Here is a 15,011-nt window from a genome sequence, read left to right on the forward strand (position 1 = left end):
TTGGATTTCAGTTGAACGGCAATGAGAAAACTTTGAAGTGTTTTTATATAGCAGCTAATGAGATTCAGGAAAAATCACTCTGGCAACAGAGGAGGAATCGGATTCAAGACCAAATGCCAGGAGATCAGTTAACAGAACTGTTGTAGACATCCAGGCAAAAGATGAGGGTAGCCTAGGAGGTACATGGTTCTTTCAGGAGGTCAGAACTACTTTCCTACTAAGCAGTTATTTGCCTTTTTTTGTTTTGACACTTGGATTTATGGTGCAGATGCCGCGGTGGACAAAACTGCTGGTGCCTCAGCATGAATCAGGGCCATGGCACCAAAATGCTGTCCCCGCTGTTCACCGTCACTCCCCTGCAGTTTAAAGTAAAAAGCAAAAAAAAAAAAAAAAAAAAAGTGTCCTTCAAGATTGTGTTTTATGAAGCAGTTATATATTAATTTATATATATATATATATATATATAAAAAATCTTGACGCTCAAGTATCTCTCTTTAATATTCTGTATGACCAAATGGGAAGCCTGCATATAGCACTTCTGCTCACACCCGAGAACTGTGGTTGTCTTGAGGGGAGGCTCTTTGGCAGCTGAGCTGAACCAGCTTACCCTCTTTGATTCATGGGACACTTTTTATTTGAAAGAATGACTGACAAGCTCTTTTATTCTGACTTGTGTATTTGGCAGACATTTTCTTGAAAAGTAACCAAGTAAGCTTATCTATCACTTAAGGAAAATAACCGACAGCATTTGTTGGCAATGATAAAAGGCGGGGTTTCAGGCAGAATTTAGACTTGGGAAAACTTGTATATACCATCATGAGCCTGAAAGCTTCCCAAGACTTTCTAGTAAGATTGGTGGTGTTATTAAAAATGAGGTTTTTTTTCTATCATATAATTAAACGTGTCAACATTTGGAAATACTTTGTAACTTGGTGAATCACTATTTCCAGACAACCAATGCATGGTGTTACAAAATCATGTATAGATAAAAAGAGCCATTCAGAGTACAAGATAAACCAATGGGTTTACGTAACAGAGTAGAAAAAGTTCTTTGATATCATTTAGAACCCATATAATGTGCAATCTCTTCAAATTTATTTAGTACAATAGCTAAGAATAATAGCCACAATTACCTGAAAAAACTAGAGTACATCTCTGTTTTCTAATTACATACCTGTGTGGGGCCAAATTTTGATATACTGTACTTCATATAGTGCAACAAAATAAATACATAAATATCAGAAACCAGATGTCTCTTATTGTTAGACATCAGTAATTGCAAAAATATAGGGGCACCTGGGTGGCTCAGTCGGTTAAGCGTCTGACTTCAGCTCAGGTCATGATCTCACAGTTCGTGGGTTCAAGCCCCGCATCGGGCTCTGTGCTGCCAGCTGGCTCAGAGCCTGGAGCCTGTCTTTAGATTCTGTGTCTCCCTCTCTCTCTGACCCTCCCCTGTTCATGCAAAAATATAAAACAGGGTCACTCTTTTTAATATTTTTTTGAAAAGTCATTTTTATCAATAAATATAATTTACATCAACAGAGATCACTGGGATTCTCAATATTTTAAAGTGTGAAAAGGATCATAACCGAAAAATTTGAGGTCACCAGCCTAGATTAATCCAGATCCAATCCAGTAAAGGATAGATTGTTGAGGTAGAGGAGAGAGCTTAGCACCAAAGGAAATAATTCTTAAAGATGAAAAGAGGAGCACCTCCGTGGCTCAGTCAGTTAAGTGTCCGGCTTCGGTTCAGGTCATGATCTCACAGTTTGTGAGTTTGAGCCCCGCGTCGAGCTCTGTGCTGACAGCTCAGAGCCTGGAGCCTGCTTCAGATTCTGCGTCTCCCTCTCTCTCTGACCCTCCCCTGTTTGCACTCTATCAAAAATAAATTTTAAAAAAATGAAAAGAATTGAGATGCTGAGTACAGTTGTAGTTAAGGAATTAGCCTTTGATAAAAACAGGAATACTTCCTTTATTGTAATAGGAAAGGAACAAATGTTGGATATAAACTAATTATCACTGTTGGTTTCTGTTTACTCAAAGTATAAAGTGAGGTCACTAAGAATGAAGAAAGTAAAAAACTCTAAAAGAATGAGAGTTGTCAGAGTAGACAAGTATTTACTAGAGAAATACGGCTGAGAATGATGTGTGATATTGGATTGCCCACTTGGTTCTAAAGTGACACCAATCTGTCTAGTTGTAGAATTCTCCTCTCCAGTAATTTTCAACTGTTAAGGTCCAAGGAGTGAAAAACTAGATGGCTGAATTCATTTAGTTTGAGTTTTGATTAGTAAGTTCACAAGAGGGAGAGACAGGGATTTAAAAGTATTTGCAAGGCAGTGATTATAAGGCTGGGCTGTAGATTAAGTACAAAATAAGGACAGGAAGAGTCTGGACAGGCTAGATGGTGAGAGAGTAATAGGTCAGCAGTTTAATTGAAGGACGCGGGAAAGACAGAAGAGAGTTTTTGAGAGTGCCTGGGTGGCCCAGTTGGTTGAGCATCCAACTCTTGATTTCAGTTCAGGTCATGATCTCAGTCATGGGACTGAGCCCTGCCTCAGGCTCTGCTGGGCATGGAGTCAGCTTGAGATTCTCTCCCTTACCCTCTGCCCCCACACCTTGTGCTTGTGCACTCAAAAAAAAAAAAAAATAGAATTAGAAATTTCCTGCTGGTGATGACAAGGATCAAAAGGATCAAGGTATATTATCCTACAGTCAGTAAATGAAGAAAGAACAGGTCACTGAAGATGAAAACTTGGAGGTCATGCATGGGTGTTGATATCATCAAGAGAATGAGGACGACCACAGACCAGGTGCCAGAGCTTTCAGAGTGAAAGGAATGTATGACCAAGAGGTCAACAGAGAGTAGCCACAAGTTCAGAGAGAAGGTTGTGTAGATGGTATGTGCTTCACAGGAGGGAAGTTTGATTGGCTGCAGGGAAATGGTGTGTTTCAGACTAGCTGGGTTTTTGGTTAAGGCAAGAGAGGAGTTATTAAGACTGTAGAAAACTGCAAATCATAAAACAAATTTAGAGGAATGGAAGATCTGAGGTGGAAAACCTGGGAAAGGTAGGGATTTAAGTCTTATCAGTGGAATACATTTACCAGTATTGGGATGAGAATTTGGATTAACATAGATGATCTAGAGACCCTAGAGTTTTTAGTAGTGAAAAGGTAAACACTGCTGTGATCTATGGTGGAAGTAGTCTTCAGAATTCTCAGAATGAGTTCTGTTCTCTCCAATGCCTTGCTTATTGAAGTGGCCACTTTCAGAGCAGGGGCTGTATACACTGGTATAGAAAGCCAACAGCGTACTGTTCCCTCAGTCCATTGTAAAGGTATTAGTAGGGTCTTCCCTTTTTATAGGTTAAGTAAAAGTATCAAATTTCACTCATCTGGAATTAAAAAGCTACACTAAAAAAGAATTCTGATATCCATATAGTAAATAATCTTATTAAGATGAATAGATTTTGGTGTCTCTCAGTCCTTTGGCTGAGGTCTTTAAAAAAAAAAAAACTCTGTTTTGGATGTTTTCAAGTAATCTACTTTTTTATGTAGTTCAAATCAACACTTACTAAATGAAATGGATCAGTGTTAGAAGAGAAGGGATGACTGCTCCTCAGGGGTTTTTAGAATGTAATAGAAGAAACTAGTCGGTCATACAGAGTGGAATAAATGCTAAAACAAAAAGAGCTTATGGAGAGAATTATTAAGTCTGTATAAGATGGTCAAAGAGAATTGGAAGTTGTAGCATTTGGACTGATTCTTAGTGAATTAATATTTTCAAGGGGAGACAAGGATATTCCCGATCATGGGAGAGCCATAAGAGCATGTTGTAAGATAGAAAAGCATGTGATATGTTGGAACAACATTAAATAAATTGATGGGGGGGAGGGGGAACGCGATACCAAAGAGCTTTGGAGCCTTCCTTCCCCCATACCTTCAATCCACAGTAATTAGAAAAACAAGAGTTTGTTTTTTAACAGAAGGCTTCACGAATTCCTGTTGTCATTCTTGTACAGGGGTCATGCTAACCTCTGTATAGTTCCAATTTTAGAATATATGCTGGTGAAGCAAGCACAACAAAGGTTTTTTAAATCAGGACGTCTTTTTTAGTAAAGTACCTCTGGCAGTGATGTAGTAAGGCTAGATAGGTTGTGGTGAAGTCAGGAAAAAAAATGGATGCAAGATCAGTAGGCAGGAAATTTTGATGGTCCATATAAGAGATGTTGGGCAAGTGTAGATATAAGAATACACTTGCAACATAAACAGTCTGGATGGAAGAGATACAGAGATTCAATAAAGAAAAAGAATTTGACATAGGCTATATTTGAAAGATGGAAGAACTAGAAAGTAGTCTTAATATAGGACTCTATTTGAACAATTTTTTCTTGACTTCAGTTATCAGTGTACCTTGAAACATGAAACGGGTATAGGGGAGAGAAGGTACATGCTCTGCTTAATTGCTGCCGTTAAAGATTTGACTTTTCATACAAGAATAAAATGGTGTTCTCAGACCATTTTAATTGGATGTCTTGTTTGAAAAATTCTAAAGTATCTTGATTATTAGGTTTCCTGACTCTTAAATTAGGAGTGAGGACAAGGGCAGAGGGGAGTGGTAGAAGGGAACCTAGATAATCTATAGAAATCTTCCATAGGAGAAAATGAAAATACGGAATGGTTTTACCTACATTAGCGCTCTTTCACTAAATGGGGTCCAGAGGGGGGGGGGGGGGCGGAGACTAAAACCCTGGACTCTCCCTCCCCCCAAATTTTAATCCAGCTAAACACAGCAGGGAATTCTTTTAAGTATGGCAGGAATGAAAACACTAATGTATTTTACTGGCTCTCTCCACCCTCAGAATATGAGTTCCATGAGGATAGGGACTTTAGTTTTTCATTATTCTATCACCAGCTCCTGGACAAAATACCTGATATATAATTGACTGTTAATAACCGGTAAGTGAATGAAAGAAATGGACTTTTGTATATGGAAACCAATTGGTAATAAACTATTTAAAAAAAAAAAAAAAGGAAATGGACTTTTAGAAGCCCAAGAGAAGTTGCAGGGACTTACGACAACTTGTAATGCCAGTTTTTCTGGGAAATGTGAAAATGTTTTTATGAGTAAGAAACCTGTATATGTTAATAGAGTAGTAAATTTTTAGATCTCCTCAATCCATTTAGTCAAATGTGCTTTAAAAAATATTGTACTGGAAATCTTTTCAGAGTTTGTTTTATTGAAAACCATCTGTTTTTGTTTTTGTTCAGTTTTAATCGCTTGGATCTACCACCATATAAAAGTTATGAACAACTAAAGGAAAAACTTCTTTTTGCAATAGAAGAGACAGAGGGATTTGGACAAGAATGAATGTGGCTTCTTGTCTTGGAGGAACTCTTGCATTTAAATACCCCAGTCAAGAAAATTGCACAGATAGTGTATATAAGCTGTTCATTCTGTACAGTGAATTTTCTGAACCTCTCAAAGTATAAATGTTTTCCGTTCCACAGAAATATGCAAAAACAATTCATCCTTTTCTACTTTATTTATTGTTTCCTTGAAGTGATTGACTAGGAAAAAGATCATCCTTAAATTTTAAAGCAAGCAAGAGACTTTATTAAAAATAAGTATATATCTATATAAGCATATATGACAGTAGCTCTAGTTTTATAGAGCTCTGGGTATATTAAACATGACAGCCATTCATTCAAAAATAATCTGGATTTGCTTTACCTTGTTTCTGTTATCCAGAGAAAAAGTACAAATTGCTTCATGATCTTCTCCCTCACTTAACACCTCCTGAGGGTGTTTAGTTGCATGGCTGTTCAGGAAGGTATTAAGGGCTTAGGCCAAATCTACTTTGAGTATGTTAAAAAAATGCTGCTGGCTTTTCTGAAGACAGGCATTTGAACCTGTCAATTTGTTTTAAATAAATACAATAGTTGAAAATTTTCCCTCTTTGCTACGTCACTAATACAAAGTAATGAATGAAACCCTAACTTAAATTTTAGTCACACACTTAGATGCAAAGCCATTTAGTTTATCCTAGAGATCGGAAAGAATTCATTAAGCAGCAAAGAGGTTTGTTTACAAGTTTACTTTGGGATTTGTGGAGTTAAAAAGAATCAGGTACTTATGTACTTTTGTTTTTAAATCTGTAATGTTCTTTTAATTTAATTCGTAATAAATTGATGCGGTTTGATACTTAGGAACATATAATAAGGTAATGTGAACATTTTTGCTTTTGTGTTCAAAGTTTGGTTTTATAAAACTGGATGGACTGAAGAGTTGTATAAGCATTTGAACACTCAGATAAGTCTATTTTCTATTAGTGTTCAAATATCTTCATTCCTCTTAAATTCATGAAAATTTTATGATCTAAGCATATTTTAAAAAAGTCTTTTGGTTCCCCACCCCCCCTTTTTACACAGATCATTATTTTTGTCCTAATAACTTTTTAATTTTTCATTATTAAGGGCATTTGCTGAACTACAAAGATGTATAACAAATTAAAATCTGATGTGAATGATTAATGCTATTGTAGCAAACTGGGCTTCCTTATTAATACAAAAATTTTAATTTCCATTTGTATCATTTCAATATGCAGTGTAAATTTCGTTAAGTTTTTTATAACCATGGAACTGACATCTTACAATGTTATGTGAAACATTTAACCGCTAAGTACATATGGAACGTACTAGTATATAATTTAATTTCCCTAACAGTTTTTGTTTTGCCAAAAATTTTATTTTTCTACATATTAGATTGTGTTCTGCACTTCAGAGTTCATAGTAAAGATAAAATAAAGGCAGTGATTCACGATGTTGAATAGACTCCTTTCCCAAATCCTAATCTGACACTGGCTATTTTTGAAGCATAAAGAATTAAAAACAAATACTAATGTATATGACATTATGCGACAGAGGGTGACCAATCTTCAAAAGGGCTAAATTACAGCATAGAAAGCCCCACTGCCAAATGTCGCCATGACAGAAGTTCTCGAACATCAGTCAGTGGAGGGCTGCGCAAATACCATTTAGCAGATCTGACTGAAGACAGGAGGCTTTCAGGGTGCTGGTCCCCTCTCCTCACTTCAGGTAAGAAATTCTAGCAGCTGAGGCCACACAGAACCCACAGAGACCAAACCGGCTTTCTGAAGAGAGCTCTCTGGGAGGGCTCACTGGGCTTCTACCTTTCACACCTAATACATAAGTGCAGGCCTAGAGGCAGGATTCTTTACATCTTGATTTATATTCTCAGTGGCAGTGAGAGAAACCAAAGATGTAGGTCACCTCTCACCTTCTCCCTTCTTCCCCCACCCCCCCGCCCTGTGCTGCACTAGACAGGCTCACTATGCCTGAAATGAAGAAAACTGGCAAAAACAATGAAGCTCAGAGACAGACTCATACTGTTATTTCATTTCAGCAACACTTACCAGCACCACCAAATTGAGTCCACGAATGGATCACAGGCACAGCAGTTTCACCAAGCAGATTAGGTCTCTTCCAAGGAAAGCAGCTACAAGTCTGTTTTGTTCTCAGTACTGCCTAGGCAGGTAAAGCCGAAAGAGTTAATAAACCTTTTATGTCTTGCAGTCTTCAGTTAATCAGCCACGTTGTATCTTCAAAACCGGGTAAGGTGGTGTGTGTCAAAGTACCATTAGGCAATTTTGCTTTTGTTAAAAATGACCCCTGGCTAGGTTAAGTTGCATCTGGACTGGGAGATCTCCAGACACTTGATAGGAAAATGTACCTTTGGATTTCCCAGAGAAACCAACAACTGATGTCCCTTATGAGGTCCCTGAGCTGTCACCAAGGGAGATGATAGTTCTTGGAGTTGTGTGGATGCTCTGCTGCACGGACTGCTGCTGTAAGGTCATTTTCTGAAATGTAAGGAGCCCTGACATGGACCTGCTGGCTGGCTCTGGTTCCTATCCAACACCCTTCTGAGTAAACTGGGGCCAAATTAAGGCTTTTGCAGACTTTGAGTGTTTGGTTTAACCTAAGAAGATCCCCTGGTGTAACCTGCAGAAGTAAAAAATGATGAGAAAAACAGGTCTTATAACACCAAGTTTTCTAAATCTGTTGAATTTAAAAGCCAAACTTAAGATATTAACGGGGATTTGATCTGTCTTAAGGGAAAAACCATTATCAGAGCAGCTTACGAAGGCTCCTTTGTACCAAGTGTATTCTCCTCAGTCACAGGACAAAACCGTATTCACTGCTCTCAGGGCGGTGCCATGGACCAGAACAGGGTGTTCATCAAAATGGCTTACCGGCCCTCGCCACAGCCGTCCGCCCTCCTAGTGTTCTTCCCAGCAGTGCCCGGGCACACAGTCCAAAGTAAGTTGTGTGGCGAGGGCCCCATGAAAGCAAAAAATACCCTCCCATATAATGTAGCACCAACAACATATACATCAACAAGTGGGATATCCTAAATTCCAAAATTTCTCTCCCTAATTTCAGCCAAGAACTCAGACGATACCATTTAAAAATATTTTAAATCCTTTGTATGTTCTCTTCACCACAACTCCATAAGGTTGGTGTGTTTTTGCTTTTTCTATGTTGTAGTGATGCTTATAGGTAAAGTACATCTGAAAGAAGTCATTTTCACCAAGTCCATAGCTAGTTCATAGTCTATGATTAAACGGGAACATTTTGCTAACAAGTTAACAGAGCTTTCAGATTTAGTAGCCACTATTTAAATCCAGATTTATTCTCAATCCTCAAAAGAAGGAAAGTAACACATCCACAAGAGGTAATTATAACCACCCATAGCCCATGTCTCTAATAGGTTCAGAAGATAATACTGCAAACATCTATTCACATGTATGTGGGTAAATCAGCATCTCAAACTAGCAATCACGTCTGGAACACACCCAAGAACAGTAAAGTGAAGACTGCACAGGAAAGAATAATTGGGTCCTAGGGTTTTTCCCCAAAAGAAGTAATAGGTCTCACTGGGGGTGAGGAAATGCCAAGAACCACTACAAAGCCTGGTGAATCAGACTCCTGGGAAGTCAAAAGGTAGAGACCAATTGCACACAATCAGAATCTTAGGAACCGCACCACATCTTGGAGAAGGGAGCGTATCCCTTATTATTAGAAGAAAGATGATATAACTTGTACCTATTGTTCACAGGAGCCAAAGATTGGAAACAGCCAAAATGCCCTTCAGTGAATGGTTAAATAAATGGGTACACTAAATATAGTGAAATATAACCAACAGTACAAAGGAATCAACACTGACTAGCTTTAGACAGATCTCAAAGGAATTAGGTTCAATGAAAAAAGCCAATTCTCAGAAGATCACATGCTATGATTCCATTTTATGACCTTGAAATGACAAAATTATAAAGGACAGATTAGTGGTTGCCAGGACTAGGGAGGTGGTAGGGAGGGAAGGTGGCTGTGTGTGACCATAAAAGGACAGCACTAGAGTTTTTTGTGATTTGGTGGAACATTTCCATAGCTTGACTGTAGTGTCAGCTAAAAACCTACATGGGACATAATTACACAGAACACACACAAGTGAGAGCATTTAGAAGTAAAATCTGAATCCGGTATGTGGGCTATGCCAGTTTCCTGGTTTTGCTATTGTACTGTAGTTTTATGTTACTGAGGATCGCTTTGCATTTCCCCTGCCAACATTCTATGAATCTATACACAGCAAAAAAAAAAAAATTTTAATGGCACTATTAAATATCAGACCCCCACCCCCAAAGGGCTTTATTACTGAAAGGCCTTTCATTTTGCATAAACTACTTAACGGAAGTTATCCTTGAATGGATCAAAACCTCACTTCCCATTTGATTACTAGGTATAGCTAGTAACTACACACACACATCACACCTTCAGAAAATTTTGAAAATCTCTATAATGAAAAAACTGAAAATGAGAAAATTTCAGATGAAAATGCTCAAAACAAAAAATTCTTTAACATACTATATGGATATGAGTTAAATATAATAAGTAACTTCAGATACCAAAAAAAAAAATCCAAATTAGAAATTCAAAAACTCAGAACTGGACAAACTACATGAAAATGTGAAACGCCTGCTGACTGGAATCAGAAAAAAAAATGGAAGAAGAAAACATTTGAGAAGAAACGTATCAGAGGAAGAAAGCAAAGAACATGGAAGGAATAAGGGACATGGAAGACAAATTCAAACAGTCAAGAAAATGAAACAAGTAAAAAAAAATCAGAGAGATATAAGCAATTAGGCAAAGATCTTACATATAATTAAAATCGCTGAAAAAAAGATGGAAAAGTGACTGTCAGAGTGTGCTAATGCAAATCTTGAATAAGGGACCATCGAAGATGACTGGCCTCTTCAAGATGTCAATGAATGATGTGAAGAAAAAAAAATGGGAGAACTGTTCTAGATTTTTAAAAACTAAGGCAAAAAATCAAATGCAATGTATGACTGATTAGATCTTGCTTTTTTAAAAGTGTAAGACATTCTGTGACATTTAAGAAAATCTGAATACAGTTGTATATTAGATGTTAAAAGAATTATTGTTAACCTTTTGTTGTGATAATGGGGTTTGTTTAAAGGATGTCCTTATTCTGAGACAATGCATGCGGAAATATCTAGGGATGAAATACGCTGTCTACAATTAATTCCAAAACTTCAGAAATATATATAGATATATGAATATATATACACAAATAAGTAAAATACAGCAAAAGATTAGCAACTGGAGATGTTTTCAAGTTCAAACATACACATATATCCTGGTTGTACCCAGTCCAGACCCACAGAGTTCACCGTAACAGTACAATCCCCAAATCCTTTGGGGAAAACTCGTCTATGCATATACTCTTGATTTACCTAAGTAACATCCAAGATCATCCTTTTTATAAAACAGTTCTGCAGTGGTGGCACCCCAGCCTCAAGCTGCACTTTAAAATGTCTTCATTTCTATTTCACCCTTGAGTTCTACGTTCTTTTCACCGCATTAGGGAACAGAATTTGGGGTTGTCTAGTGACAAAAATCAGTCCTCCACTTGTAATTCTATGCCGTATTAAAAAAAAAGAAACCACTCCCATTTTTCATTCTCTCCTGACTTGAGGTTTTTCCTTAGAGAAAAAGGATCTGGTTCCAAGATCCATCACTTAACTACTTTATACCAAGAACCCTCAACATCCTAACCTCCTAATTTTCACTGCACCTTCTCTGCAAGATCTCAACTTTGCATCAGTCCAACTTGACAATGCACTCCCCCATGCCACCTCTCACACAGAACTTTCTTTTCTTGATTCTCCATTCTGATGTGATCCAGCCTCCCTTAGAAGTCTTACACCATTTTGTATTGCTGGTGTCCTAAGTGCACAACATTTCTGCCTCTGAGCCAGGGAGATGTCATTACCACTCAAACAGTAATTATTTCTTTTGCCTTGTTACCTGTGAAGAAACGGGATTTTGTATATTTACTTTGTTAGTCTCATTAATGAAAGAAAAATAGCCATAGAGCACATGTATGGTTTATGTATTATTTATGTATTATCTTTGTAATGTGATGAAAAGGCAGTGTTTCTTAGATGTGCTTTCTTCTCTGACAAATTCTCATTTCTTGTCATTGAAGCCTGTAAGCAACTGAGCAGCTTCTGTCTGTATCTAAAATGGAAAAATACATGTTATAAATAAACAGCACAGCAGAGATATCAACTTGTGAAATCCAAGTTCATAAAGTGGGCTGTGGTTTGTTTCTAAAAAGTTCCCCAAAACCAGGATAGCACATTGTAAAAAATTTAACGGTGACTGGGTAAGACTTTTTCCATTCGCTGCCTTTTGTTTCAGAAATCTTATTTGATCTGTCATGTATGTCAAACAGGAATAAGGCAGCAAGTAACCTCATAACATCTGTTAATAGTAACTGAGCATTTGCATACAGAAATTAATGGAAATGTTAATGAATTCACATTTGAAATGAACACTCTTGTTTTCAACAGTATGCATTTAGACAAATTATATTTTTAAAGAAGTTCTTAATTCCTGTTTAATAGTGCCTCAATAGAAACCTATCTGCCTTAATTTACTGGAGATGTGTTACCTGCTTATCCTCCTCTGTGTGTGCTGGATAGTCCTTGGCTTTCATTAGCCAGAAGGCAGCAAGCTTTTTGTTGTGTAACTTCAAATATGTCTTTCCTAAAAGAAGCAAATTTTTGCTGTAGAAGTTTGGATCCACTGTACAGAAGAAAGAAAAGTTTATCTCAGATGACATAATATTGCTCTTTTAAAGGCTTAATTTTTTCAGTCTAAATTCCAATAATAAATTTGTGTGGTCAATAAAAGACTAGGCTAACTGGAATTCTCTTTTATTCAACTTTTCCTATCTCAGATAAATACTACTTAAGTATCATTCATTCAGTGTCTACTATATACGGGAGAAGTAACAGGTAATAAGGGCCTGAGAGGAGCTTCTAAACCAGACAGGTCCATAAAGACAGGTTGCTCAGGAGAACTGACCTGTAGAGTAAACCTGGAGGAGGACTAATTATTGAGGATTGTTTCAGCTCTAGAAGACATGACCCTGTTTTTTTTCTCAACACCCCAAACCCTTAGTCTTCTAAGGCCCTATTTTTACTTGGCAATTATGCTTCTAAATCTCTCTGAGGAAATTTTATTACCAAATTCATATTCATGATCTATAGAACTACTACCATAGCAGGTTATCAGTGGAAGAACGTAACAGAGCCTGTCAGAATATATTACTGACCCAGTTTAACATTCAGACTCTGTTCTTTATGAAAAATGTTTTTTTTTAAATTATCATAAAAGCATTTGAACAAGTCCATATGAGTAGGTTCTCTAATACAGCCTTTAATATGATTAAATTTATAGAAATAAAATTGCAGTGGTCTTTTTGGTGTATTTGGTAACATATGTCTTTTACTTTTCTAGTTTGTGCTATTAATATTTAAAAGGAAGCACTAAAGATGGGCTGGTGTTAGTTTTGTAGGGCTGGCCATTTATTCAAAGCAAGAGTGACATGAAACGCTTCACAAAAGAAGACCATATCTGCAACAAAACAATAACTGGCCTGGCTTAAAAATAAGACTTCTTATTTAAGTGCTACTTGATAGTTGCTCAGAGAGTAAGTCTTAGGGAAAAAGGTTTTTTTTAGTGTTTTTTTTTTAATGTGACAGTCATTACCTGGACTTCCTGTAATCACTTACAACATATACAAATACTGAATCCTTATGCTGTACTCCTAAAACTAATACAATGTAATATGTCAATTACATCTCAATAAAAAATTTTAAACATTTAAATTAATAAATAATAAATGTTCCTAATCAGGTGTATAATCTTGAATAAGAAAGTTAACATGTCAAAGCCTCCTCTCAAAAGGAAGGTTGAATTATATCAAATAAAGGACCATTCTAGAACTGCAGCTCTAAGTTTAGTAGTAACCTACTTCTTACTCTGGTGATCTTTACTGAATAAAGACTAAAAGAATTTTGATAATGTCTAGTGCAAAAAGAAGTATATCAGAAAAAGTAACATTTTATTTTAAAAATTTCTATTATAGGGGTGCCTGGGTGGCTCAGTTAAGTGACCAAATTTGGCTCAGGTCATAATCTCACAGTTCACGTTTGAGCCCCACATTGGGCTCTGGCTGACAGAGTCTGGAGCCTGCTTCAGATTCTGTGTCTCCCTCTCTCTCTGCCCCTCCCTGGCTCGCACTCACTCTCTCTCAAAAATAAACAAACATTAAAAAATGATAATAAATAAAAATCTCTGTTACATATAAAGCATTCATACAATTTGAACTGTATTAGTATCAGAAATTAAAAATGTTACCTTGCTCTGCCCTGTGAAAGTAGCCTAAAGCCTGTTAAAAACACAACCCAAATATAATGAAGATTATAACAAAATCAATATTAAAAAAATATTTTTCAAAAATCAGGAAGCAAATTAAAATATCTTAAAGTTCAAATCATTGACAGTTAACATAGCAAAATTGAACATATTATTATTAAATCATCAGAGCGCAGATTACAGTCTATTGACCACTTCTAGTAATAACCTGATTGCTGTTCTGAACTTGTACTAACCCACCATCAAGTGCAGAAAGGAATATCATCATATGCAACCGAGCTATTCTGATCTTTCTCTTCTTAAATCATAATAGTCACTACCAGTGAAAACTTGATAAAATCAAAGCTAAATTTACTCAGTGGTATATAGGTTGTACCAATAAATTTTTAAAAGTCCTTTATTACCGAAATTCCAACATAAAATGCTATTGTGAGTCTGAAACTCAGTTCTTTTTGTTCCACTTCAACTGTTTTTATAATGTATTGATTGATTTCTTAGAAACATAACTGATTTGTTATAGAGCTGACAGTATTTTCTTAGAATACATTCTTTTTACTAAAGTATTTCCCAACTATGTTCTAATTATTCAACTAAATATTCTTACATCAAATTCTACAGTATAACTTCCCAGAAAAAAAAAAAATAGCTCTTTGTTATGGTACAGGTACTATGGAAGCTTTTACAGTGGTCTTATCTCCTTACTCTCAAAATTTTAGTGATGTTAACTCAAAATGTTTGCCCAGAAATCCTTTTCAAATTTTATTTTTAACAAGAAGCAAAAGGCCTTGAAATAGGAGTATGAGCCTTTCAACTCCACTTTTTAAAATAAGTTATAATTTATCTATACAAATACACTGCTTTCTTCTCCAGGCAAATGACTGGTAGTGTGTAGAACACGTACCTAAAATATGCTGAGCAACAGTTGTTGAATTTCTTGTTCTATTTTATGACTTTTATACGGTATAGATTTCAAACAGAAGATAATGATAAATTTTAGCCATGAGCTATTATAGCTAACAATATACCAGTCATCAGCCACTCACCTAAAGAAAAAAAAAAACCACTCACCAGTCATAGATTATAAGTATTAAGCCTTTGTGATAAGATAGTTGCATTGGATGTTAGAAACGTGCTCAAATGCCTCACTGATCAGAACTCCAGATCTGGACACTAGAATGCAC

General features: G+C 36.4%; 2 protein-coding genes and 1 pseudogene across 8 annotated transcripts in view; 1 reads left to right on the forward strand and 2 right to left on the reverse strand.

Moving 5' to 3' along the window:
- The window catches only part of WWP1 (WW domain containing E3 ubiquitin protein ligase 1), a 119,919-nt gene extending 107,620 nt beyond the window's left edge, over positions 1–12,299 (forward strand). For 4 of the 5 annotated variants that reach the window (XM_029923206.1, XM_029923208.1, XM_029923207.1 and 1 more), the window contains one exon: positions 5,272–6,830. In XM_029923206.1, the coding sequence (XP_029779066.1) occupies positions 5,272–5,371 (100 nt within the window). In that variant the 3' untranslated portion in view covers positions 5,372–6,830. Of the gene's footprint in view, positions 1–5,271; positions 6,831–7,426 lie in introns of those variants that run through there. The other variant, XM_029923209.1, reaches the window with a different exon arrangement.
- Positions 3,967–4,081, reverse strand: LOC115279551 (annotated as a pseudogene).
- The window catches only part of RMDN1 (regulator of microtubule dynamics 1), a 45,490-nt gene continuing 41,963 nt past the window's right edge, over positions 11,485–15,011 (reverse strand). For 2 of the 3 annotated variants that reach the window (XM_029923210.1, XM_029923212.1), the window contains exons 8-10: positions 13,813–13,843; positions 12,059–12,192; positions 11,485–11,622 (exon numbers count right to left, since the gene is read on the reverse strand). In XM_029923210.1, coding sequence (XP_029779070.1) covers positions 11,572–11,622; positions 12,059–12,192; positions 13,813–13,843 — 216 coding nt within the window. In that variant the 3' untranslated portion in view covers positions 11,485–11,571. The remainder of the gene's footprint in view (positions 11,623–12,058; positions 12,193–13,812; positions 13,844–15,011) is intronic. The other variant, XM_029923211.1, reaches the window with a different exon arrangement.

The sequence above is a fragment of the Suricata suricatta genome, chromosome 15, assembly GCF_006229205.1.
Source record: "Suricata suricatta isolate VVHF042 chromosome 15, meerkat_22Aug2017_6uvM2_HiC, whole genome shotgun sequence".
In the NCBI taxonomy this organism is placed as follows: domain Eukaryota; kingdom Metazoa; phylum Chordata; class Mammalia; order Carnivora; family Herpestidae; genus Suricata; species Suricata suricatta.